General features: G+C 47.6%; 2 protein-coding genes across 3 annotated transcripts; one reads left to right on the forward strand and one right to left on the reverse strand.

The window, feature by feature from the left end:
- On the forward strand, positions 1-15,520 carry CLSTN3 (calsyntenin 3). The gene is made up of 18 exons (XM_064644682.1): positions 1-241; positions 2,939-3,061; positions 4,025-4,220; positions 4,697-4,905; positions 5,208-5,357; positions 5,993-6,178; positions 6,811-7,080; positions 7,370-7,482; positions 7,564-7,726; positions 8,774-8,830; positions 9,620-9,777; positions 9,957-10,105; positions 10,566-10,792; positions 11,875-12,045; positions 12,650-12,795; positions 12,926-13,061; positions 14,505-14,722; positions 14,807-15,520. Exons 1-18 carry the CDS (start codon positions 16-18, stop codon positions 14,975-14,977), a joined length of 3,069 nt encoding a protein of 1,022 aa, XP_064500752.1. The 5' UTR covers positions 1-15; the 3' UTR covers positions 14,978-15,520.
- On the reverse strand, positions 15,489-23,908 carry LOC135409337 (solute carrier family 25 member 36-like). 2 transcript variants are annotated; one of them, XM_064644721.1, is made up of 8 exons: positions 23,770-23,841; positions 21,708-21,770; positions 19,371-19,547; positions 18,720-18,797; positions 18,298-18,398; positions 17,632-17,698; positions 17,148-17,431; positions 15,489-17,040 (listed from the first exon to the last, which is right to left on the reverse strand). In XM_064644721.1, the coding sequence occupies exons 3-8, from the start codon at positions 19,427-19,429 to the stop codon at positions 16,841-16,843; spliced, it is 789 nt and encodes a 262-aa protein (XP_064500791.1). In that variant the 5' UTR covers positions 19,430-19,547; positions 21,708-21,770; positions 23,770-23,841; the 3' UTR covers positions 15,489-16,840. The 2 variants fall into 2 exon arrangements, with proteins under 2 accessions (XP_064500791.1, XP_064500790.1); XM_064644720.1 differs by lacking the exon at positions 21,708-21,770 and having other exon boundaries at positions 23,770-23,908.
- Positions 23,909-24,733: the final 825 nt, after the last annotated feature.

Raw genomic sequence — 24,733 nt, forward strand, 5'->3', positions numbered from 1 at the left:
CCGGCCCGTGACGTCATGCTGCAGTGCGGGGCGGGGCCGGGCGGGGCGCGGAGCGCGGTGCGGGAGGTGCCAGGGGTGCCGGGGGTGCCGCCGTCCCTGCGCGCCGCCGCCGCGGGAGCGAGGGCGTGGGTCGCGCCGGGACCCGCCGCCGCCGCGATGGGCGACCCTCGGCCCCGCGCCGCCGTCCTCCTCCCTCTGCTCTGCCTCTGCGCCGCGCTGCCCGGCAGCGCCTCCAACAAAGGTGAGCAGCGGAGCGCCGTGGGCACGGTCCCAGGCGGCGGCGGCGGCGGCGGGCGCTTCGCTGGACCCCCTCGGTCGCCCCCCTCGCCGGGGCTCTGGAGGGGCACGTTGGCCGCGGCTCGTCCGTCCGCCCCCGCGGTAGTGGTGAGGCTTCGCGCTGCCCGCCGCCTTCGCCCAACACGTTTTTGTTGGGGCATCTTCGGCATCTTCCGGCGGCTTTGGCGTTCTTCGCCCCTTCGGGTGTCCTCATGCCATGCCATCCCCATTCTCTACTTTCTCCATCTGTCATCCTACCACCGCGTTTTTCTCCGTTCTGTCATCTCCTTCTAGCGTTCCCTTCGCATTTTCCCCTTTTCCATGCACTTGTCTTGCTTTTGTTTAGTTAACGCTTTGTGGATTTACGTTCCCTTCCCTTCCCTTGCATGCTGAGAGAGAATATGTTGTTTCTCCACAGACCCCCGCGATCTCTAAAACACATCTCCTATTTCCACCTTCCAATCCCAGTTCATCCATCTACAATCTGTCAATAGGAATTATTTTACAGTTATGTGTTAAGGATGCAGGTTGCTTATATAAAAGAATATTTTATGTGATAAAGATAAAAGAAAACCCAAACCACCCCAGTGCTACAGCTGTAACGTTCTGAATGCAGATGTTCTTTGAACACGTATAGTGATGTACAAAGATGTAGGTTTCTAGATCTGTTGCTGTAGAGACAGGCATGAGAGATTCATCTGAGGGGAGTCAGTGCATCAATAATCTGACAGGGTGGGGGAATCTGCAAACTATTAAGGTACTCAGGGGTCATCAGGGAATGTGACACCTTAGGGTGCTTCCCGTGCTTTGGAAGAGGTAGGGCTACAGGGCGGATGCACCGCAGAGCTGTGTGTACACTGACATTGGCAGGGGCATTTATTTGTACTGCTCTGGTTCCATGCGGCCCAGTGGCAAGGAAAGGCCCCTCATGCTCTGGATTCTCTCTCTCCTTTGTGAATATGCACTTGGAAACATCTACCCACCTTTGGCAAATTTTTTTAGATTTACAGGCGCTTTCTTGAAGCTGGTAGGAGTCTGTATCCTAAAAATATTCCCAAAATGTTTTTCTATTCTCCAGCAACTCATTTCCTGAGAAATCAGATTGGTGATTCCCAAGTTGCAGGTGGATGCAGCAAAGGATTTATCTCTCTACCATCAGCTTGTTACCCCAGCAACAGGGCACATTTGGCATTTATAGCTATGGATTTCCACCTCGGTGGTGTGGCGCATGGACTAGAGCCGTAGAGAATGGAAGCTGGAGGGGACAATGGAGGGGTAGGGGGAGACGTGGGCACTTGCATACAGGGAGGATTCCACCTGCATACTGAGCAGGATGGATGTTTCTCTGGGTTTCCTACGCAATGCTTTATAATCTCAATCAATACGGTGATGGAGAAGTGCCAACCCACGCTCTTCACTGCTACGCCAGGCTGGGTCTGCCCACTCTGCCCTGCTGGGGCATCCCCACTCTGACCTGTCACCCTGCCTGCTAGCCCACCACCCACCTCTGGCAGCATTCCCTGGCCTCGGAGTGCAGAAGTGCTTGGTTGTTCAGGATACTACCCCTCTTGAGTCAACACATCAGGCCAAGCCAATACGGCATTTCAGAGGACACTGTGCTGCAGAGAATGGATTCACATATTAGAAGTAGTGCCCTTGAGGGGAATGGCTCTGTATCCTACTCTCCACCAGCTCTAAGCCATGCTATGCTCAAAGTATTGCTGGGTTGTAATAAATCTTGGTCTCCAGGGGGTGGGAGAGTGGGGGATTATCTGGGAATAGGGGTTGTAACTAGGCCATGTAATATAATCTCTGAGGCCCATTTGGCAGGGAGTGGGCATGGGGGAGGGGTTTTTAATTTGTAATGATTTTTTTTTCTCTCTCCCCTCCCTTCCCTCCCCCCCACCCCTTTATTTCTCCATTTCCCTGCCCCGGAGCCTGTGTGATAAAGATTAATTTGCTATTTCTGGGCCTGTGACATTTTTCAGAGCCTCCTGCTGGCTGCTGCCTCCATGCCAAGCCTGGCTGGGCTCCAGCCAACAGGATTAGCAAGGAGGGGCCAAGGGAATATGGTGCTCACCATGGAGTGGGGAAGGAAGGAGCAAGGCACTCTCAGAGGAGGTTATTATGTGCATGGGATGTCTGCCTGGAAGTGTGCCTGGGTATATGTGTGTAGGTCCTGGGCCTTAGTCTAGAGGATGCACACACAAGTACTAATGGCTGCATGCAAGACTTGTTCCCTGGGGACACCCCAAGGGAAGATGTAGCCTAGATCCTTTAATTATGGCTTCATTGAGCTAAAGGATTTAGCATTTGGGATATGTCTCCAGGGTCAGGCTACTTTTGCCTCTGGAGTTCACTTTCTTTTTTAACTGCTCCAGCTTTCCTGGGCACCCATATGCTTCTCTACATATTTCTGATAAGATAGTAATGAGGAGACCAGAAGGAACACGTTGTTTCTAATGAGTCTCCCAAGAGCAGAACTAAATAAAGATAACTTCTTCCTCCCAGCCTATTTTAGACTTCTTTATTTCCGTAGAAGAAGGTGGGGAGGGGTGGTTGTTACTTGACACTGGATAATATTCTGCTTGTTTTCCACTGAATCTGCCATTGGTGGCTAATACATTCCTGTCCTCCATCCCTTGCCCCAAATCCACTTCAGCAAACAAGCACAAACCCTGGATTGAAGCCGAGTATCAGGGCATCGTCATGGAGAATGACAACACAGTCCTGCTCAACCCACCGCTATTCGCTCTGGACAAAGATGCTCCACTGCGCTATGCAGGTAGGTGGATAAGAGCTCTGAAAGGGTGGGAGGTAGGGACAGACTTATGAAGAGGCAGAGACAGGGTGACATTCATCCCTATGCTGGATCCTAGCTCTCTCCAGGAAACGATCACCTCCAGACCTTGTTCCAAAGGAGGTCCCTAGTGAAGTCTGGAGGCAATTTGGGCACAGCTTGATTTAGGATGCTGTGAGCTGTTTCCTCAGGGAGGGAAATTGAGGGTGGAGTCAGCTACTTTTTGACGCAGTTCTGCTATTTCCAAAGATCACATGCACAGCGCTGTGTCTGTGAGCCCTGGAGAAAGCTGGTAGGGCACACTTGGTTGGCAGTGCTACATCCTCTCGCAGTAAGCACAAATGCCTTTTACAACAGATGAGGTTTTACAAGGGTTATATTCCTAATGCTTGCTTAGGCCATGCCCGGAGCTTCCTCATGCATCCTCTCGCAGCTTTGGGAGAGGAAAAGTGGTCCCTCTGAGCTGAATTTTAGGATTTAGTGACCCTATCTGCAGTTCCCTGCGGTACTCTGCGCCTCCTGCATGTGTGGGTGGATGAGACATCATGGATCTACATGCTCTGGCTGTCTATTTGCAGTATATGGCCTGTTTTACCTCACTGAGGGCTGCAAAGGAGAGATAAGGTGCTCCCTTAGGACTGTGGCTATGTAGCACTAACACATGTAGTTTGAGCCTTGTAACCTCTAATCCTTTGTGATGCTGGTCAGCACTCCTTGCCGTGGGAGTAGTCTCCAGTAGATGGCAATCTGCACCATTAATGGCTGTAGGGGATAGCAGGAGGAAGTCCTAGTGAACTAAAAATTGTTCAAAATGAAGGGTGATAATGAGGAAGAATGGAGAGTGCAAGTTAGAAAGGAAGAAAATATGGAAAAGGAAACCAAGGGGTATGATATGCTCTCCTCAGTTCTTTTCTTTCTCCCCTTCTTCTCTGCTTTTGTGTGTACCAGGTGAAATCTGTGGCTTCAGGATTCATGGGTCAGGGGTACCTTTTGAAGCTGTGATCCTGGACAAAGCTACGGGCGAGGGGCTCATCCGGGCCAAGGAACCAGTGGACTGTGAAGCACACAAGGAGCACACATTCACCATCCAGGCTTATGACTGTGGAGAGGGACCTGATGGAGCAAATACCAAGAAATCACACAAGTAAGTTCATGCAGACATTGCTGCATGTTACAAAATGTGATCTGTCACAGAAACACAAAGGAAAGTTGCTGTGGAAACACTTTCTTTAGCCAGAAGTATTTTTCTCTATCTGTGATACTATAACTCAACATGTTAAGAAGACCCAAAGAAAAATATTCATTGACTGTTACATGACTGAATATACTAGAAATGAGGGCTTTCTAACAGTGGTGTCTAAGGGTGATGTTTTATGTTGCTGCATATAGGCAGGAGGTCCAGATTGCATTATTATTCCTTTGCTCTTTCTGTGGGGTTGGAAACCGTTGTCCAAGCTCCTGTGTGCCAGCATTGCTGCATTGAAACCAAGGTCTCTTTCCTTGTCCTTGTTTTTGACAGATGGAAATCAGACTGGTGCACTTTAGGGGACTGGTTTGAAACTTAGGTGGTGTATGGCTCCTAGCAGTCCATCAGTTCTCACTGGTGTCTCTCTGTGTCAGGGCCACAGTGCACGTTCGAGTAAACGATGTGAATGAGTTTGCTCCTGTCTTTGTGGAAAAGTTGTATCGCGTGGCAGTGACTGAGGGAAAGCTGTATGACCGCATCTTGCGTGTGGAGGCCATTGATGGAGACTGCTCACCACAGTACAGCCAGATCTGCTACTATGAGATCCTGACCCCCAATATTCCCTTTCTGATTGACAATGACGGTAAGAATCCACACCCACCATGTGCACATCACTCCCTCTTTCCTGCTTTGCTCCTTCTCTGCCAGTCCCATTTACAGAGCTGTGCTATGTGAATTTTCTAGCAGTGCTGATATATCCTGGTGTAGAGATGCAGCAGCTGTTTTGTGAGATGCTATAGCTTGTTATGGAGTGGCATTGGGCAGGGGGAATCAACCCCTTTTTTGGTTGTGTTTGTCATTGATAAAGAAAGAGTGATTTTTAGAAGGAACATCTTAGAGGAGACTGTCTTTCCTCTCCCTTGATCTCTTTATTTTGCTAACCAGGGAACATCGAGAACACAGAGAAGCTGCAGTACAGTGGAGATCATGTCTACAAATTCACAGTGACAGCCTATGACTGTGGAAAGAAACGGGCTTCAGATGATGCTGAAGTGGAAATCCAGGTGAAACCCACCTGCAAGCCCAGCTGGCAGGGTATGAAACCTCCAAACACAGATATGTCTTCCCTTTGCTTTTGCTTAACTACTACTCAGTCCAGCTCATCGCAAATGTTTGTACATACACCTATAAATTTGTATGCCCTTTGATATGGTTTAGTTCTAGCATCAACCCATCCCCATCAGGGGATACAGCGGACATCTAAGTCTGTCGCAAAGCCATTGAAAGGCAAATTCTAACATTGGAAAATCATTCCTTGGATCGCTGTGAGCTGCTATGTGTTTAATAAGGTTCATAGGCTGTCTTCAATGGGGCTGCTCATCTTGAGGATATTTGGCTTTTCTAGGGGTGTTGTGTGCCTGCAGGCTCACCTTAGTCTATAGAATTAAGGGGAAATTGAACAGCTAAACATCTGCTCTGCCTGATAGGAGAGGCTGACCAACCAAGGAGTGATGCCCCACCAGTACAAGCTGTAGAAGCAGAGACCTTGGATTCTGTACTTCTAGGAAACCTTTCCTTGCATTGATGCCAGCTGCATAAAACTGTCTTTCCAATGTGAAAAGGGCCAAAAGTCTGGACAACTTTATAGATGCCACTTGTGTGCGTGCCAGGTGTTCTGGCCTTGGGTCCTTGGCAGTACCTAACCCCTCTCTTTTACTCCTCTTTATTAGGCTGGAACAAGAGGATTGAGTACACCCCAGGTGCAGGCAGCCTCGCACTCTTCCCCACCATTCACTTGGAGACATGTGATGAGCCCCTGTGGAACATCCAGGCCACGGTGGAGCTGCAGACAAACCATGTGGCCAAGGGCTGTGACCGGGATAATTACTCTGAGAAGTCACTGCGCAAACTCTGTGGTAAATTGGTTCTTTCCTGGTCTGAGAGCAGCTGTGGCACAGCACCCTGCTGCTTCCTCTGCAGGGGTTTACATGGTAGCTCTGTGCCTCACACAACAGAGATGGTGGGGGGTGCATTCCTCACATCTGTTGGGGTCAGTGGAGCTGGGAGGACACCTAGCTTGCACGCTGCATTGAGGGGCAATGGGCATTACTGCCCGTATTTCATAGAGTTGTGGAAAGGTGTGGCTGGAAGGGACCTTAAAGGTCCTCTAGTTCCAACTCCTCTGCTGTGGACAGCAACAATTTCCACTAGACCAGGTTGCTCAGAGTCCCATCCAACCTGGCCTTGAACACTTCCAGGGATAGGGCATCCAAACTTTCTTATTTTATAAGGGGCTGCCTGTGCTTTCCTTGCTGGGAAGCCAGAGGTTTCTGTGCATTGCCCTAGTATACAGAGTCTGTGGTACTTCCTTCAGCATAGATGGAAAAGTCAAAATCCTTCTCCAGGAGAAGGCCTATAGATAACTCCGCCTCTCCCTGTGCACTGGGACATTACGATGAGCCTTCTAGCATCCTTTTTCTCTGTTCCCCAGTTCTCAGTCTCCTTATTCTCCTGTGCCAATACTCTTGACTCCTTTCCTTCTCGGTAGGTGCTGCCTCAGGAGAGATTGACCTGCTGCCAGTGCCCAGCCCCACAGCAAACTGGACCGCGCGGCTCTCGGTGCACTACAGCCAGGACAGCAGCCTCATCTACTGGTTCAATGGCAGCCAGGCTGCCCAGGTGCCTGTGGTGAATGGGCCGAATGCCCATGAGGGCCTGAGTGACCACTTCACCTTGTCCGTATGGATGAAGCATGCCGTGGTACCTGGCAAAGGCAGGCGGGAAGAGGAGACAGTGATCTGCAGTACAGTGCAGAGTGGTGAGACACTTCTCCTGGGGTGGTGACACTTCTGCCCTCTGCCTTTGATTTGTTAGAATGGATTGTCCCTGCAGGGGCAAATCTCTTGTGTGGGAGCAGGACCTGAGCAGGGGTCCCTCCTTAGGAACACAGCTTCTTTAGGTGTAAGGTTTTTTCTGGGAGCGCTCAAACCTACTGTGAGCATATGGTGCTGAGCGCCAGTTGTGCAGGATAGAGTGGGCTGCTGAGTTCTGGCTAGTGATACTGCTCAGAGGTGTGATGTATAACTCCCTGTGCTTGTCCCTGGCAGAGGAGGGCTACTCGCACTACTCCCTGTCTGTGCATGGCTGCCGGATTGCTTTCCTCTACTGGCCGTTGCTAGAAAGTGCAAGGCCTGTGAAATTCCTCTGGAAACTTGAGCAGGTGAGGAATCATTTGCCTCTTCCCCATGTCCCTACTACTCCTCTGCCCTTTGCTGATCCCTTCCTCTGCTGTTGGCCGTAGGTCTGCGATGATGAGTGGCACCATTATGCCCTCAACCTGGAGTTTCCCACTGTCACGCTCTATGTGGATGGCGTCTCTTATGACCCTGCCCTCATCCATGACAATGGCCTCATTCACCCTCCACGACAGGAACCCTCGCTCATGATTGGAGCCTGCTGGACTGGTGAGTGCCCACTCCCCAAACCACGCTTCTGCCATATGGGGGAAAAAAGGGGAGAAGATGTGAAAGAAACACCACTCAATACTAAATGATGCAAACCACATTGCAGCCAATTTGCCTCCTTGGCACCAAAGCCAATGTGGCTCCTTCCTTCCTTGTGGATCAAGGTTATAACAACTCAGGGAAAGGTGTCACTGGCAGCTTCATGGACAACAGCCATAGAATATGCAATGGATAACCAACTTTCAGGCAGAGGAGAGTTGAAACTCTGTACCTCATTCAGACACTGGCATTTCTATTAAAGCCTTTCAGCAGAGAGCAGGCAGTACTATTTATGCTACTGATTGTATTGATGGGGATTTCTGTGTTTTGAAGGTCTATATGAAGAAGACACAAATCATTCTGTACAGGAATTGTGTTGGAAGACAAAAATCAGGTTAGGAACAAAGTTAGGCCATTACCAGATTAAAACCTGTTCTGTGGAGATGTAAGGCTGCATTTCCCAGGTGTTTCAGGTCTCCTGCAAGACTGACGCAGAACAGAATGAAAGGAATTTGCCTGCTGCTTGCCTTCACTCTGGCAGAAATTTCTAGCAAGATCAAATCTTTACTATAGTGCTGCTTCTCCTAGGTCAGGGATCTTCCCACAGCTCTGTGCTCTTGATTGGCCTTTTGCAGACAACAAATATTGATCAACTTGGGACCTCTTAATGGAGCTATCTGAGTTTCAAAGGGGTGTTGAGAATATGGCTTGTTGTGAACATGGATAATTCTGAAAATAGATAACACTGGGAAAGGATTAAAAAAACCCAAACACTACTTGCTCCCCTAAATCAGTTACTCATCCTACAATCTCACTATCCCCTTCACGAGAGAGAGTCTGCCTTCTTTCATCTGTGATGTGCTGTCTCTAGGGTTGAAGGGTACACTGCTTGGCACAGAGCTGTTCCTGTGGAATGGCCAATACAGGCATTTGTGTTGGTAATTTCTTGACCCTGTAACTACCATCTTCCAATGCCTGATTGCTTGTCTGGATGTTCTCCTTTTGCAGAGGAGAAAAACAAAGAGAAAATCAAAGGAAGTGAGAACTCCACTGATACTGTACAAGGTAGGGAAAAGAAAGAACATGGTCCTCTTCTCCTCTTCACTGTGCATGACTGTCACATCTTGCATGGTGCCTTCCTCATACAGCTTCCCCAATCCTGTCCTGCCACCTCCCACTGCCTTGGGAGAAACCTCCTTATTTGGCAGATTGGTCCTTGATACCTGTGGAGCATGAAAAGGCTGATGGAAGGATTGCAGCCTGCTTTGAGAGATAGAGTATGCTTTTCATGTGGAGAAAGAGTCCTCATGCCTGATCATTAAAGCTGCTCTATGAAGAACACAATAGCCATTAGAGACATCAGGAGATGTCACCTCATCCCTAACTATCTGTGGAATGTACAGTTTCTTTTACAAGCCCTCACAGGAAGCAGAGTGAGAAGGGGACAAGAAATTGTTTCCATCTGGCATTCAGCAGTGTGGCAGAAACTTCTCTATGCTACCCACTGTTCACTGCCCTAGTCTTTCTGTTGGTCTGTTTTTCTCACTTTCCCCCATCTGGAATTCAAAAACTCATCATCTCTTTTCTTCAGCATCCCCTGTCTTTTTTTTTTTTTTTGTCTTTGTCTTTGCTTTTCCTTGTCCTGTGCAACCCTCCGTCTCTCCCTGTTTCCCTTAACATCTGTATGTCCCTCATATTTTGCTTTTGTTGTCTGGGCTTTTCTGTGCCCCATGCACCCCTCTCTCTCTCTCTCTACCTCCCTTACAGTGTAAGTCCCTCACACTGTTGCTTTTGTGGTTTTGCTCTCTTCCTCGCCATGTCTCTCACACCCTCCACCTCCCATGTTTCCCTCAGGAGATCCTCTGTCGATACACCACTACTTCCATGGTTACTTGGCTGGCTTCACTGTGCGCCCTGGTAGCTTGGAGAGCCGGGAGGTTATTGAATGCCTGTATGCCTGCCGTGAGGGGCTTGATTACAGTGACTTCGACAGTCTGGGCAAAGGGATGAAGGTATGCCCATCTGCCCAGCTTGCATGAGTTTCCTCCACTCTCCTCCCCAGCCTTGCTTCCTAGGACTTTGCCTGCTCCCCCACCTCTGACAAGTCCCCGCCTTTCTCCTTTGTGTCTCACTTAGCCTGGACTCTGGGCATTTGCCAAGGAACCATGAGTATTTTCTCTTCCACTTGTAGGTTCACGTGAACCCCTCTCAGTCCCTGCTCACCTTGGAGGGTGATGATGTCGAAACCTTCAACCATGCAATCCAGCACGTGGCTTACATGAATTCTCTGCGCTTCGCTACCCCTGGGGTCCGGCCTCTCAGGCTCACCACTGCTGTCAAGTGAGTGGACAAAGCATCACCTCCAGCTAAGTTCAGCAAGAGGGTTACCTCTTTTCGGACTGAAGTTACACGCACCCGCCTTGTATTTTAATTCTGATAGTCTCAAAATGGGTAAAAATCTTCCTGCAAATAAACATTAAAGTATCCAATATCCAAATGGATACTGTAATACTGGTTCCTAGGGTCTGTGCATAACTTCTGCTTTCACTCACAATGTTCACCAGGCTTGTGGACTGGTTTTAATTTTCTCTTTCTTCTTGACGTGACCTAGGCACCTGAAACCCAGTAGTGTCACTCCCACCACATGACTCTGTCTTGCACAGCAGGCTATAGGGAAGCTTTAGGAAGACTACTGGAAAAAGGATATTCCTTTCACTGGAAGTAATTGGCAGGAGGCATTGTCCATAATGTTGTTGGTGGAAGCTTGAGCCAACTGATGCTTTCTACTGCTCTCCTTCAGGTGTTTCAGTGAAGAGTCCTGTGTCTCCATTCCTGATGTGGAAGGCTATGTTGTGGTGCTACAGCCTGATGCCCCACAGATCCTACTGAGTGGCAGTGCCCACTTTGCTCATCCTGCATCAGACTTTGAGTCTCCTGATGGGATCCCCCTGTTCCCCAACCTCCAGATCACCTGCTCCATTTCTCACCAGGTGGAGGTCAAGAAGGATGAGAACTGGCACGGTACCGGTGAGTATAGGGCAAGATATAAAAGACAAACTGTAAAGACCTATGAGAGTTGTGGTCCTGCAGAGGAAGTAGAGCCCCTATAATTACACCTGAAAGAGAGAGTTTACAAATATAGAAGCAAGGCACATTGTCTGTCAATATGTAGGCTAATCGGCTCTTATCCCTTTCTGCTCCTCCCTGTACTTTTTCTATCCACTCAGTTCCTTTGCCTCACTCTCTCCTAATTCTTTCCCAGGCTGTTCATTCCTAATCCCTTTTACATTTTACCTACATTTCTCTTTGTTGAATCCCGCACTAGATGGATGTCCTGCCTGTTACCCTCTCTACTCCTGCACTTACTTAGGGTTCTCCTACTTCCTTCTCTCCTTCTCCCTTATTTCTTGCCCCCTCCCTTCTCTTCCTGCATCATTTATATCTGTGAATTCCTCAGTTTCATCACACCCTATAATATCTTGTTCTTCAATTTCTCTCCATCATCCTCAGATTATTTCTCTGCACTCTGTGCTCTATGTGTTCTTCCACTTCTTCCGTATCTCTTCTGGTAATGAGATTTTTAGCTCCTAATTTTCTGTTTATAAGCTTTGTCTTTCCTCATACAATGAGTTTCTCGACTTAGAGCAGATTGGTCTCAACCCTGCTGAAGGCAGATAATTATTGAATGTGATTGCCATTTTAAAGAAGATAAGATCTCAACTATGGTAACCAGCAGTCATGAGACAGGGAAAAGCGTGCAGGGCCTGGGAATGTGTGAGCATTGTTCTTAATTTGCACATTGTCATTGTCAACAGAGTACTTACAGCCAAGATGTGTTATCATGAACCAGTCTGATACTAGTATGTTGTTCCAAAATAAAGTGACTTTATTATGTGCATAAATAGTGTCATTAAAACCAGAGGGATTCCTGCAACAAGTAATTAGACTGACAGTGATTTTACTCAAGGTCAGTGCTAGCCAGAGAAGGAGAAGTATTTACATATGATGTGAGTACTTTTAAGTAAGTGGGTACCACTCTTGAGTAACTCCTGCCTTCACTGATGGCTGTCTGGCTTTCTGGCCGTGTCTTCTTTCCTTTTGCATCTCAGTGACAGACACACGAATGTCAGATGAGATTGTGCACAACCTGGATGGCTGCGAGATCTCATTGGTAGGAGATGACTTGGACCCAGAGAGGGAGTATCTGCTCCTGGATGGGGCACTGCTGCAGCAGCGAGGCCTGGAGCTTGTTAACACCTCTGCCTACCTGACCATCACAGGTACGTCCTCTCCTTGATCACAGCTGTCTAGTTATGTCTCTCTCATTGCCTGTCAGACATCACTGTGAGGAGCACTTAACCTGATGTTAGAGATATGTTGGGGTACTTTGTGACACTCTGAGATGTAACCATTTGATGAACTCCTGGCTTTTGGAGGTCCCATGCCATTTCCTTGGGGAGGTGGCTTCTCCTCCACCACATGGTACTGGAGCATAGTGTCTGAGTGCTCACCCAGGCTTGTATCACTCCTCTGGACTTACTCCTTGGGGTATGGTGTTCTCAGGTGTCAGCAACATTTTGCATCACATGACTGAGGGACAACATCCCACAACTTGTGGACTGGTACAACACTATTGTGCTCTCCAGAACTTAACAGGGCTGTTGCTCTTGGTCCTTCCTTCCCTTCCACTTGTTTTATCAACGCAAGCAGGGATTTCATCATGTCCTTAGTAGCAAGCTCCATCTTGGAGCCCCTCCGAAAATTAATGAACCCAGCATTGCCTTGGATTCCTCTATAGCTTCTAGTTGCTATAGGGTTATGATGCCAGATGACTTTGAAGAAGGAGGTTCCTAACCCCACACTAATTCTCTCTTCTTGTCTCAGGTGTGGAGAGCATTGCAGTTTATGAGGAAATACTACGCCAGGTCTCATACCACATCAACCACGGTGCTGCTCTTTATGAAAGGAAGTTTCACCTGTCCTGCACTGAGATGAATGGGCGCTACTCCAGCAATGAGTTTACTGTTGAGGTACAAGACCAATACATGCACATATAGGTTCTTCCGCAGGCATGGAGAGGACATGGTGGATGGGAATGCACACAGCGTAGAATGTACCATGGACACAGGGCTGAGTCCTCTCACTCTGGTCTTTCTACAGGTGAATGTCCTCCACAACATGAACCGAGCTGCTCATCCTAACCATATTCTGAGTTCCCAGCAATTCGTGCACCGAGGCCATCATTTACCCCCAGAGCTGTCTGGGCACAGTTTGGCAAGCACCCATAGCAACCCAAGTATGTAACACTGTCTTTTGGGTTTATTCCTTTAGGTCAAGATGCTGATTTTCTGATATCTTGGCAGAATCTATAGCAGAGGATTCCTTTCAGGCTCCCTATACCCATTATTGGGTTCTCATTATACTGTCCTATCCCACTTGTCATTAGCCAATGGACTGCAGTCTGTGTCAAATTGTATTTTAGAGCATGGCGCAACAATCCTCCTCTTGTGGTGTGTTGTTTTCTTGATGTAGAAGCAGCCTGAAACCTACACCTCAGAGGGTCTATAAAGAACAACCGTGAGCTGGATGATTTCATTTGCACACCTTGTAAAGGTGCTGTGCATGCTTGTGTAATTTCAGAAAGAAGCTTCAACAGCAGGAGAGAAACAAGTGAGTCAAGACTGCCACTGCTCTAAAAAAAAAGATGTGGTGGTCAGCAAGGCAGAAAAATATAGGAAATGGCACTACAAAGACGAGAGGAGAATTCTTGCCCCCAAAACAGAGGAGAAACCTGAAAGCTACACTAGATGTTGGTTTGTGCTGGTAGCTCTGTGCCACAAGCATGAACACAGTCCAGTTGGTTCCTTCCAGGCTGTGAAAGCTCAGGACTTTTTACAGACATTTTGGTCCCATGTTGTAAGGTACAAACAAGGCACCTTTAAGCTATCTTTTGCTGCAGCTTCCTGCAGCAGCTGATTCCAAGCTAGTCCAGTCCTGCAGCTGGCACTTCAGAGACAGCCTATGTATGTGCCAGCCTTTGTCACTCTTCTCCCTAGCTCTGCCTGATGGCAGCAGAAAACTTGTCATTGCTGTACAGAGCCATAACAGTCATGAAGGGCCTGGATAGATTTTGCAGAGAAAGCGACTGTCTGGAGAGTTAAGGCTCAGCCTACAGGCCTAGAACAAACAGGTGGGAGTTGGGTTAAGGGTCTTAGATAAATTTAAAGTTTTATCCTGTGGAGAAGCCAGGCTTTTACCATGGCACTAGCCAGAAATCCATCATAGCCTTGTCATCTTCCCTGTGTGCAATGCAGGCATCTTTTGGCTTCTTGCTTTCTCTACTGCTTGCCCAGAAATGACACCCTCTGAAAATCATCCTCAAGCCCTTAAAGGCTCTCCTCAGCATACATTTCTCCCTCCCAAGAGGGGGATACAAATACCTGCTGTGCAACATATTCTGGTGAATTCTGCAGATAAAGACATGCAGAGTCTAAAGGCCAGGCCAATATCAGAGGGTGCCTGGACCTACGCATCCTGGAAAACCATGCAGCCCTCAGGAGAAAACACAGGAGTTGAAGGCAGGAACTGCCTGTGCCCAGGGGAGCAGAAGAGTCAGGACATGTCCCTGCCTAGGCCAAAAACCCAAACTTTGCCCAGGAATCTCAGCTCCTGCATGTCAGGTTGGAAATGCATGTTTCTGTGACAGACTCTAACCATACCTTCTCACTTTCTTTCTAAGTGGTCCCCAGTGCTGCCACTGTCATCATTGTGGTGTGTGTGGGCTTCCTGGCACTTATGGTGATCCTTGGCATCCTTCGCATCCACTCTCTGCACCAGCGGGGAGTGGGGCAAGAGGTCCCTGGGGCTGCTGAATCAGGGCACGCCAGCACTGGAGGCAAAGAGAGCGACATGTTCTGGGACGACTCGGCCCTCACCATCATCGTCAACCCCATGGAGGTGAGGAGCAGCCACAGTGGTTGGGGCTGGGCAGGCAGCTTGGTTGTCAGATCCTTTCACTTACTGCATGTCTCACCTCCCCAGTCCTACCAGAGCTGTCAGGAGAGGGCAGCAGGAAGCATTGAGGGCAGAGCTGGTGAAGGCATGGATGACGAGGACGACAGCACTGACTCGGAGACACCCGACTCCCCGGACAGCAACGACGTGGATGATCGACACATCATCGGCAAAAGCAACGTCTCTCACCGCTACTAGGAGCTTTAAAACACCAGTCCAGTGGATCCCCCCCAAACATATGGCTGGAAGGAGGAGGTGTCTTACTTTCAACTTCTTCCCCCACTGTGTACACATGTGCTCCTCCCTCATTTGTCATTTCTGCCTCCCGTGTTCCTTCATCTTCTGCCATTCCCATTGTGGACATTCCCCACATTAATGACCCCCCATCTGGCTCTCTAGAAACATGTGTTAGGGCACTTACACATGATCGTGGCACGGTTCAAACTATGATCCAGATGTTGGAAAGAACAGAAATCTGAAAGGCAGAGCCAGCCATAGGGCTCAGAGTGGGGTCTCTCACAACCCCTACCCAGATATTATATATATATATTGTATATTTTTTCAATGTTGTCATTTGAGGTTTATTCTCGTTTCATGCAAAAAAAAAGAAAAAAAACAACCAACAAACCACTGCAGCTTGTGTCGCTTTGTAAAATTGTCAATACTCCTAAACTAAAGGAATGAAGGTAAGAAAGATGAGGAAACAAAGTGGATTTTAAAATAAATGGATTTCAAATAAAATATTCAGGGCTTTTTCAGTTTTTCACTACAAGCAGAGAAAGAAACAGTGTAGGCTCTAATGTGAGACTGGAGGTTGTCCAGAGCGCGTATTTACTGAAATTACTTATCTTGGGGAAGGGTTACATTTTTTAGCATATGTGATGAAACAAGAAAAACACGTCACTCCTGACTGTACCCTCTGCCTTTCTGAGACTCAAAATACTCTTTGTAAACACAATGTAGCCTTCCCCAGGAAACAGGGTTAGGAACCCACAGAGGAACAGAAGGCATCCAAGCCTGTCACAGGCAAACGTAGCGTGTGCAGGAAACTAAATTCTTGATAATGGAAAAGAATAAATAAGACTCTTTCATCTCTTGATGATACACTTAGTGTATCATCAACAGAAACAGGCCAAACCTCCTTAGCTTCATCCATCTTCTCACCTGATCTGCTATTCATACCAGCACGAAAAAGTATTTTTTCATATTAGAGGTTCCAGCTTGTATAACAGCTGGAACAGAGCATAACAGAGCACTTCAGAGGGAAAGAGGTGCCCTCCTCTTTCTACTGAGGAGGGTGGGGATGGAAACACATCAGATACTGGGAAAGCATGGCTCTGAGCCCAGCAGTAGCATGAGTTTTTAGGGTAGTGCTTCATAGCAGGTTGTGCTTCTTCCCTTGATATACTTGGTCTGTTTTTTCAGACCTTGCAAGACAAAAGCAGGCTGTCAGCTGGCTGACACATCTTGAGGCAATGGCAGCCAAACATTAAGGACCCAAAGGAAAATTCTGCAATTTGTTGGCAGCCAAGGTTGAGAAATCCTCCTGAGGAGCAAGAAGGCAGCACAGTAGGTGAAAGTGGAAGAGCCCCTCTGAGGACATGAAAGGTTGCAGCACAAGATCTCTGCTTGCTGCAGTTCTCAAATGTCTCAGGTCTAGCCTGTCTTCATGCCCAACTGTACCCACGTATGGTTGTTACTAGGTCCAAAAGAAGTGAACGTGCTAAGGCTAAGATACTTTTATGCTTTCTGCTTTGTCTCCTTCCCAGTAAGTTCCCTGCCCTTGTTTCATGGAGGGAAATTACAACAGGCACTGTCAAACCAGTGCCCTGACATCTTGAAGCGCTGGAATAATTCAAGTCTCCAGAAAGAAAAAAGGCTACATTGTGCACACTGGAGCAGAAAATTTGGCACAAAATAGTCTTATGTCCTGAGAATGCCTGACCCAGTTCTGATCTGCAACAAAAACCACCACCTCTCAGAACACTGAGAAAGACCGGGTCTCAGGACCACGAGGTCCCTGTACCTCTACAGCAGCCTCAGCCAGGAGCTACAGCATGCTTACACGGTGGAAGAGGCCAAATGTACAATGAGTTCATAGGTAGCCATCATGATGGCTGCATTTGGGATCTGGCGGATCAAGTGAGCCAGGAGCCCTCGGTATAAAGCTGAGGGTCCCTCTTCATGGACCACAAGCTGCAGAGTCTGTATAAAAGAACGGTATCGTGACCCTTCTTCTCGCAACCGTGTCCGAATGACCTCTGGAGAGACAGGAAGGGAAACAATGTATTAGCAGATGGATCCTACAGACGCAGCATCTCCCATCAAGGGTAACAGAATCAAGGAGAGGGGACCACTAAACACTCACCGTGTGGATATGCAATGCATGTAGCACATGTTTTGGAGACAGCAGCAGCGCCCATTAGTCCAAAGAAATCATAGTTGTTTGGTGAATGTGTGAGTGGTGGGGAATGGGAATGATGGCTGTTTCTCAGCTCCTGTTTCAGCGCTTCGTAGATGACAAAGTGTATGATGGTCTCTGACACTCCAGCGTAGGAGGCAGTGACACCACGGTAAAATCCACGAAGGCCTTCAGTGCGGTACACGTGCATGGCACATTGGAGAGCATTGCTGGCCATCTCCCCCTTTGCCCTGTCAAGAGGAGAGAGGGTTAGAACGTCACACTGCTCCGCTGACCCAAAATCCTGTTGTGAACACAACTATAAGACTCTTCCCCAGTCTATGACTTACCATGTTCTCACGGCAAGTCACAGAACGTTCCCTACCCAACCCCACCCCCAAACTAGTCATGATGTGACACAGAGCGGCTCTGCATTGCTGGCCTGCCTTACCTGGCTTCCAGCTGCATCCTGGTTTTCACTAACCAAATAGGGTTGGTGAGTGTGGCTGAGCTCATGCCTAGAGAACAGAAGAGGATGACAGGCATGAGCACCAGAATCATGTTGACAGTTTGTGAAGAGGTGCTGATCTATCAGCTCTCTGAACTCTGCTTGGCAAGCTGCAGGCATTTGCAATTTGAGAATGACCTTGAGAAGAGATATTTAGGGCAGGCTATTTGATTCTCTTTCTCCCATCTTCCAGCCATTGTCTGGTGGTAATTAGCCTCCAACAAAACCCTACTACAGGCCCTGGTGTTACAAAGAGGCAGGAAGCAGCAGGCTAATTTTGCAAGAGTGGAGGATTTTGTTAGAGATCTGGGATATATCAAGAGAAAGATTCTGTGAGTGGTCTAAATTACACACTGCCTTCTCCCTCTCACAGCTGAATGAAGCTCTGATAGCAGCTGAAGAGGTAAAGAGTTTGAAGAGGTGAGCCTAAGAAGAATGAAGAGCGAGAAAACACTTTGGTTATCTGAACTCACTTCTCCAGGTGTGGAGGGAGAAAACCTCAGAGACAGAGCAGGACTGATGGGAGCAGCAACAGCGAAGAAATGAAACCTGTTGACACTTAGAGATCAAAGGACCCCTCAGCTCTGATTTGAGACAGAAAAGGCTCACCTGCAAAGGCTGCTGCTAGTATATGTACCTTCTTGGACTCAGGTACAAGGATAGCATTGAGCCTCTCCTTAATACCAGAATAGGCAGCAAAATATATAGCCCTGGTTGGAAAGAAATACAGAAGAGGTTACAGCTCCTGTATGAAGAGCAGAGACACTGCTGTGGGTCTGACTCCAACTTTTCTTAGTCCCAGCACAGGTTTATTGGGTTTGTTTTGTGACATCAGATAACATTTAATCCAGGCCCACAGCAATCATCTTATGTTAATACTATGATCTGAAGCTCCAGAAAATGTCTGTGTGAAGGGGTCCTATGGCACATAAGCACAAGACTCAGACTGCTTTCAGAATGTGGAGCAATAGCTATCACAGAGGTCCCTTATAACCGTATAACCTGAGCCATTGTCATGGAGCAGTACTCACCGGGAAGGAGCAACCCCAGCAAGGTTTGGACCCAGACCTCGGAATAGGGATCGCAGGCCTTCCTTCTCAAGGATGGCCCTACAGAAGGAAATGAACAGAAAAATCAGCAGAATAACTAAGCTAGGGGCTCTCCTGTTTCTCCTACTTCTTTGTTCTTCAGAATTTTTTGTAGCATCCTCTCCTCACCTCCCATGTTATCCTTTTTCTGCCCTGCTCTCATTTTCTCTCCAACCACTTCTCTCTCCTTCAGTCATAGAATCATACAACGGTTTGGGTTGGAAGAGACCTTAAAGGTCATCTAGTTCCAACCCCCCTACCACAGGCAGGGACACCTTTCAGCAGTCATTTCTTCATACTCTTGCTGACACCATCTTTCTGGGTCTGATCAAACCACTAGCTCAGAAATTCCTCACAGTCTCCAAAGCTGCCTTGCGGATAGCTTTGTTCAAATTTGTTCAAAGCACAGATCAATGGTGAGAAGCAGATGTACCTGTGCTCTCATGAAATCTTCTGTCACACTCGCAGTATCCAGAGCCTCAGCTCAAACGCTATTTCTATTTCTTTCTCTCTCTCCCCCCCCTCAACCCCTTCAACTGATGGCCAACTCTCACCTCTCTGGTGCTAACATGCACATTGCTCTATCCTACTCACCTCAGCAACTTGAGCACTCCAGGAGATGGTGGGGTGGGATTAATCATCCTCACACTCATCCCTGGCAGCTGTACCTCTGAGAGGCACAGAGGCCGCAGTGCCAGCTGGGATGACTATAGACGTGTCTTCACCACTTCCAGGGGACAGGTCAGGATGGCTCCAGCTGTACCACCACATCTAGGGCATAACAGCACACTTCAGAATGACTTCTGTGCCATAATAGGGCAATAATTCCGACCCTGCTTGTCCACAACTTCTCCCCTCTAGAAGAAGAGGTAGGCTAGGTATCCCAGCCTGCGTCACACATGACCTCCTGCTCTGACACTGATTAACGTAATAACAGCTGAGCTTGGGACATCATCTGGCAGCCTCACTCTGAAACCTTACTCAGTATTTGACACAAACAGTCCCAAGTCCATAGGGACTCAGCAGTCCCCCAGAGAAAATACTTCTGCTGCCCAACCTCACAGCAATGCTTTCTGCTGAGATCACCAGGCACCATGCCTCAACCTCTCCACAGCCGCACAGGCTCCGAGAAGGGCAGCACGAAACACCCCCACCCCTCAGCCTACCCATGTCTTCAACCCATAACCCATTCACATTCCCAAATTTGCAAGGCCCTGCAAGCAAGATCTGTTTTTTCTGCCAATAGCCAGGCTCACCCCAAGCCTGACTTGCTTAATGACCAAGGACCCTGATCTTCAGCAGACAGAAGTTATTTTTGGAACTCGTGAGCCATCATCATCAATCAGTCTAGTCACACTGCAAGAATGCTGGAAGGACACATATTCCTTTTTTTCCTTTCTACCACCCAGGGACTAGTTAGAACCATTGGTTCTCGGCTTCTGCCCCTTCAGATCCTTAGACTCTGTTCCAGAAGAACTCTGTTCTTCTAGGGGATGCTCAGTGCCTGAAAGACCACTTTGAGATGAATTTGCATGTAACAGCCATGCAAGAGGCTTTGACAAATGGATAATTGTTCACGTGTGCTACAGCCAAAGCTGCTTTGTTTCACAAGAGATGGAGGCTTAAAAAAAAAAAAGCTTACTGTACTCCAAAGAAAGAAAAGCTAACCAAAGAACTATAAGATATCAGGGAAGAGTCAGGTATATCAACAGAATTACATGTGACCATACAGGACAGCAAATGGCTACAGTTCTGAAGAATTATTTTGAAAAAGTCTATAGAGCTCAACACACATATATATTGTTCTCCCAGGCTTTGCTCCTAGGGCTTCATTTATTATTGCCTACAGGTTAGGGAGGGGAAACAAAAGAAAGAGGCCTGGATGCCTATTGCAATGATGTCCAAGAGTTGAAGATCTCACAACTAGAATATTATGCAGATAATGATGTCAGCAACTAGTATGCTATTCCATAACACTCATGCTGCTTTGTCAAGCCCTTGGCAGATCTACGCAGTGGTGATGAATTGCAGAGCAGCCAATCAGCAGCAATTTCCCTTAGGAGATATGATGAGCGGTGGGAGTCTGGGAACATGACCCAAGAATTTAACTCCAGCTCAGAAGATAACACAAAGCAGAGCAGTAAACATTCTGGCTTAGATTCTCTGGATGAACAAGCTGATCAAGCACAGACTCCAAGACACAGCCTACATAGCAATTCAAGAGTTGCATGAGGCAAGGTCTCCTTTTACAAAGGTCATGTTGATCCTTCCCATATAGACCATACTCACTCAGGGGCCCAACAGTCCTGTTATTTACCATAGTTTCCACTGATTTGTCTGATACAGGCTCCAGATTTACATGCCTGTTGTTTTCCTGATCAGAAGGGTAGTTTCCAGTTCAGGAGAAGATTGAGCACACTGGTGACAGATTAAGATGTCTAAAAGGTCTGAATAGACCAGTTTCAACTTTTTATCTAAAAGCTGAGCAAACATTACAACAGGACATCATTTAGAAAAGCAATTGCTTGGTATACTAAAAATTCTTCTCTCTAACAGTCCATAAGAAGGCACAACTGTATGTAATGTTCTTCTAATATCTCGTTTCTTCAAAAAGTCCCCACCTGCGATGGTCAGGATACGAGTTTGAACCCATGCTTCCAGTATGTATAAAAGCTTCTTGCGTTCAAGTTCCTCAAGCTACTGATACATATAGTTAGTCAATAGAGAAGAATCATAAAAGCAATAAGAGTTTAAAAAATTGTTACTCCTTAGTATGGTGGTAATTTAATCAGCAGTAAGAGAGTTCAAGGTGAATGGGGACCTCTGAGCCACTATGGCTCAATGGCGAGGCTAAAGAGGAGCAAAGAACACTCAAAGCCAAGGAAATGAGATGTACTAAAACTAGAACAAATCTCAACTATGTTGTCTTACCATGAACTACACGATGATACAGCTGCTCACAGTGTATGAAAGGCATAGGTCTGCAAAACTCTTCTGTTTCAGGAGAAATGGAAAATTATGTGTCATTACTCTAGAAGCAGAAAAAAAAAGCAATTCCTGCAAAATATGATGAAGAGCAGCAGTTGACAAACAGTACAACATGTACTCTCAGAGAAAAGCAGCATCAAAAAGAGCTAATTGAAGAAGGCAGGTAATTTTACCTTAGAAAATAGTACTTGCCTTAGATATTGCTTTCACATTTTAAAAGGAAAACTGGAAAGTCTCAGGTGATAGAAAAAGAAGATTATTTGAGAAATACAAAAACCACCGTCAACATTTTTTCAGTGATCTGAAAAGTGCCTAAGCGCATGCACAGAGGTGACAAGGTTTACTCGTAATTCTAAGTTTAGCTCTCTCTTAGGCTAGTCAAAAATTGAGATGGCTTGAAGATCTTAATTTAAAAATAACAATGCTAGGTCACACAACTCTATAATTAAACCAGGCTTCTGCCTAGGACACGGGCAAATAAAGGTCACCTAGAGAAGAGTAGGAGAAATACTCCTCTCCAGAATACTTTCCCAGTTTCCTGCAATTTTCAGTTCAGGGATTTCCCCAGCCAGAAATGTTGCCTTGCTTTCAATAGCCTTCAACACATTCTTTTTCATTCATCTTTTTAAAATGCTTTCTGGACACATAAAAAGCCTTTAGGCCCTACTATCCTGTGGCCAGGAGTTCCACAGTTTAGCCACACGCTGTGTTAAGAACGATGTTCTTTCATTAGTTTTGAACAAACCTCTCACAAGTTTTGTTTGATGGTCCCCAGTTCTTGCACTAGAAGATAAAGTGAACAACTGTTCCTCATGAATGAGATCCTGTTTCATTAAGCAAAACAATAATATTAACTATATATGGCAGCAATAAGCTGAACTTCTCATTAATGTCTTACTTTATTATCCGTTGAATTTTAATTAATTGTAATTCAAGGATTATTGCTTAATGGAAGCAATACGGAAGAGGACAGGATACAGACTGACAAAGTTCCGCTAGTGACATTCTTGTCCCTACCCAAACTCTCATAGTTTTTCAGTAATCAAGGTGGAAAATGAGGATGAGGAAAGGCTTAAGAAGAAAGCTAAGAAATAAGAATACATTGAGAAAGGCTAAGATGCAGTAACTATATAGTTCAAAGGATAATTTAATAAAAGAGAATAACATACAAAATAACACTGGGAACAGAGAGGGCAAGTACATATAAACAAAGATTGCCGTAGTATAACAACTGCATTAGCTGCAGAAAACCGAAAATTTGCTAATTAAGAGCAATTAAGTAATCGCGCGTTATTGCACGCGCTGTATCACAGGTTTCACTGTCACATGGACTCCAGCGGGCTGGTGGGATTTGGAAAGGCATTAGGTGGCTGCCTAAGCGAGGGACTTCTGCAGTTACTCAGCAAAGTCCAGAGGACCACAATTATCTTCTGCTTTAGGGCATCAAAAACTTGAAGCTCATTGTTTTGAGACTTTAAAAGGAGAAAGGGCGAAACGCCACTTGAGAAGGGACTTGCTCAAGGGCACACTTCGAATTCAGAGAGGCACTGCTGGGATCCAACCACCTAACTCACCAGAATCAGCTGCACTATTTAAAGCCAGAAAAGACACACAGGAATGCCAGCCATGCGATGCTAGAGAGCTGGCTACTCTCCCAAAGATATGGATGCTCCACCATTTGCTCGGCTGGAGAGGCCTCGTGGCGCCTGTCATCCCCCCCGTTCAGCTCCTCGCTTCCCCTGTCCCCCACCCCCGGCAAGCTCAGGCTGGATGAAACTCCACGTCCCGCAGGGAGGCTCCCCTTCTTCCCAAACTGCAGAGCCAGACATTCACCCCGGCGCTGCGCGGCTGCTCCAGGGCAATGAAGCCCACACGCGAATCCGGCACGGCCAGGACGGCGCGGGCGAGGATCGCGGGGCAGGGGCGGCGCGGGGGCTCCTCTCCCGCGGCTCCTCCCCGGAGCAAAGTCCAGGGCCCGCCGGCCGCGCGTCCCGGGGCCACTCACCCTCCGGCGACCAGATGCAGCAGCGTGCTCTGCGGCTCCATGGCTCCGCTCCCTCTGCCCGCCCGCCACCGCCCCGGGCCCCCGCCGGGCCCGCCCGCAGCCCCACATTGGCTCCGGGCCGGACGCGGGAGGAGCCCGCGGGAGGGGCGGCCGGGGCGCTGGGTGGGGAGCCGAGTTTCCCTCCTTACAGATTTCAGGGTGCTAGTTCACACGGCTCGCAAAGCCCCTTTTGCCCGGTTCCTCAGGCTCTTCCATGAAAAAAAAAAAAAAGAGAACAACATCCCCACGCACACCACCACCGCCCAAGCCCACACAACCAAACAAACTCGTATTTGTTTTGCAATTAGGGGAGCCAAGGCAGAGTGCCAAACTAATTCTTTTTTTTTGACTACAGGGAAGTGACGGGTCCAGGAGCAGAGTCAAGTCGTTCCTGACTCCCATTGTCGCTCACGGGACCCATAGATGCTTCCTTGGATGTTTGGGTTCATATGAAAACAGGCCAGTGCTCTCCAGACAAAAAACCCACCCAAATTAGACCCATGATTTTGAAGTCTGAAGGGTCAGTGTGTCAAAGACGGGAAATAGTCAGGGCCAAAAGATCCTCTGTTGTTTTTGCAAATGCACAGTTTCAGAGCGTGTCAGAATTCATCATCTTCCTTACAAAGAGCAGAACGTACATCAACATCATGCTGTTGCCAAAAAGGCACACATCATATCAGTTTATGTGTTTAGAAGGATAGCCTGTAGGTCAGATGAAACAAGCTGTCAGATCAACTCTGTACTGCTGTGACTTCACCCACAGCACCAAGTGGCACAGGACGAGTGTCCAGTTTGGACACATGCTGCTACAACACAGGCAAACATGCCGAAGTGAACCTGCAGAGGGGAATAACTACTTTGGCCATCTAAGCAGAAGGATTGCAAAAAAATGCAGTGTTTAGTCTAGAGAACAAAGAATTGAGGG

The sequence above is a fragment of the Pseudopipra pipra genome, chromosome 2 (genome assembly GCF_036250125.1).
Source record: "Pseudopipra pipra isolate bDixPip1 chromosome 2, bDixPip1.hap1, whole genome shotgun sequence".
NCBI classification, from domain to species: domain Eukaryota; kingdom Metazoa; phylum Chordata; class Aves; order Passeriformes; family Pipridae; genus Pseudopipra; species Pseudopipra pipra.

Bases quoted from the DNA above. Each gene is read 5' to 3' on its own strand.
- CLSTN3 (XM_064644682.1), top strand. From the start codon at position 16: ATGCTGCAGTGCGGGGCGGGGCCGGGCGGGGCGCGGAGCGCGGTGCGG. The intron at 4,221-4,696 runs GTAAGTTCATGC...TCTCTGTGTCAG, and splicing joins AATACCAAGAAATCACACAA to GGCCACAGTGCACGTTCGAG. The intron at 14,723-14,806 runs GTGAGGAGCAGC...TCACCTCCCCAG, and splicing joins TCATCGTCAACCCCATGGAG to TCCTACCAGAGCTGTCAGGA.
- LOC135409337 (XM_064644720.1), bottom strand. From the start codon at position 19,429: ATGAGTGTGAGGATGATTAATCCCACCCCACCATCTCCTGGAGTGCTC. The intron at 18,798-19,370 runs GTGAGTAGGATA...TTCCTTCTGTAG, and splicing joins GGAGTGCTCAAGTTGCTGAG to GGCCATCCTTGAGAAGGAAG. The intron at 17,699-18,297 runs GTGAGCCTTTTC...TCTGTTCTCTAG, and splicing joins ACTAGCAGCAGCCTTTGCAG to GCATGAGCTCAGCCACACTC.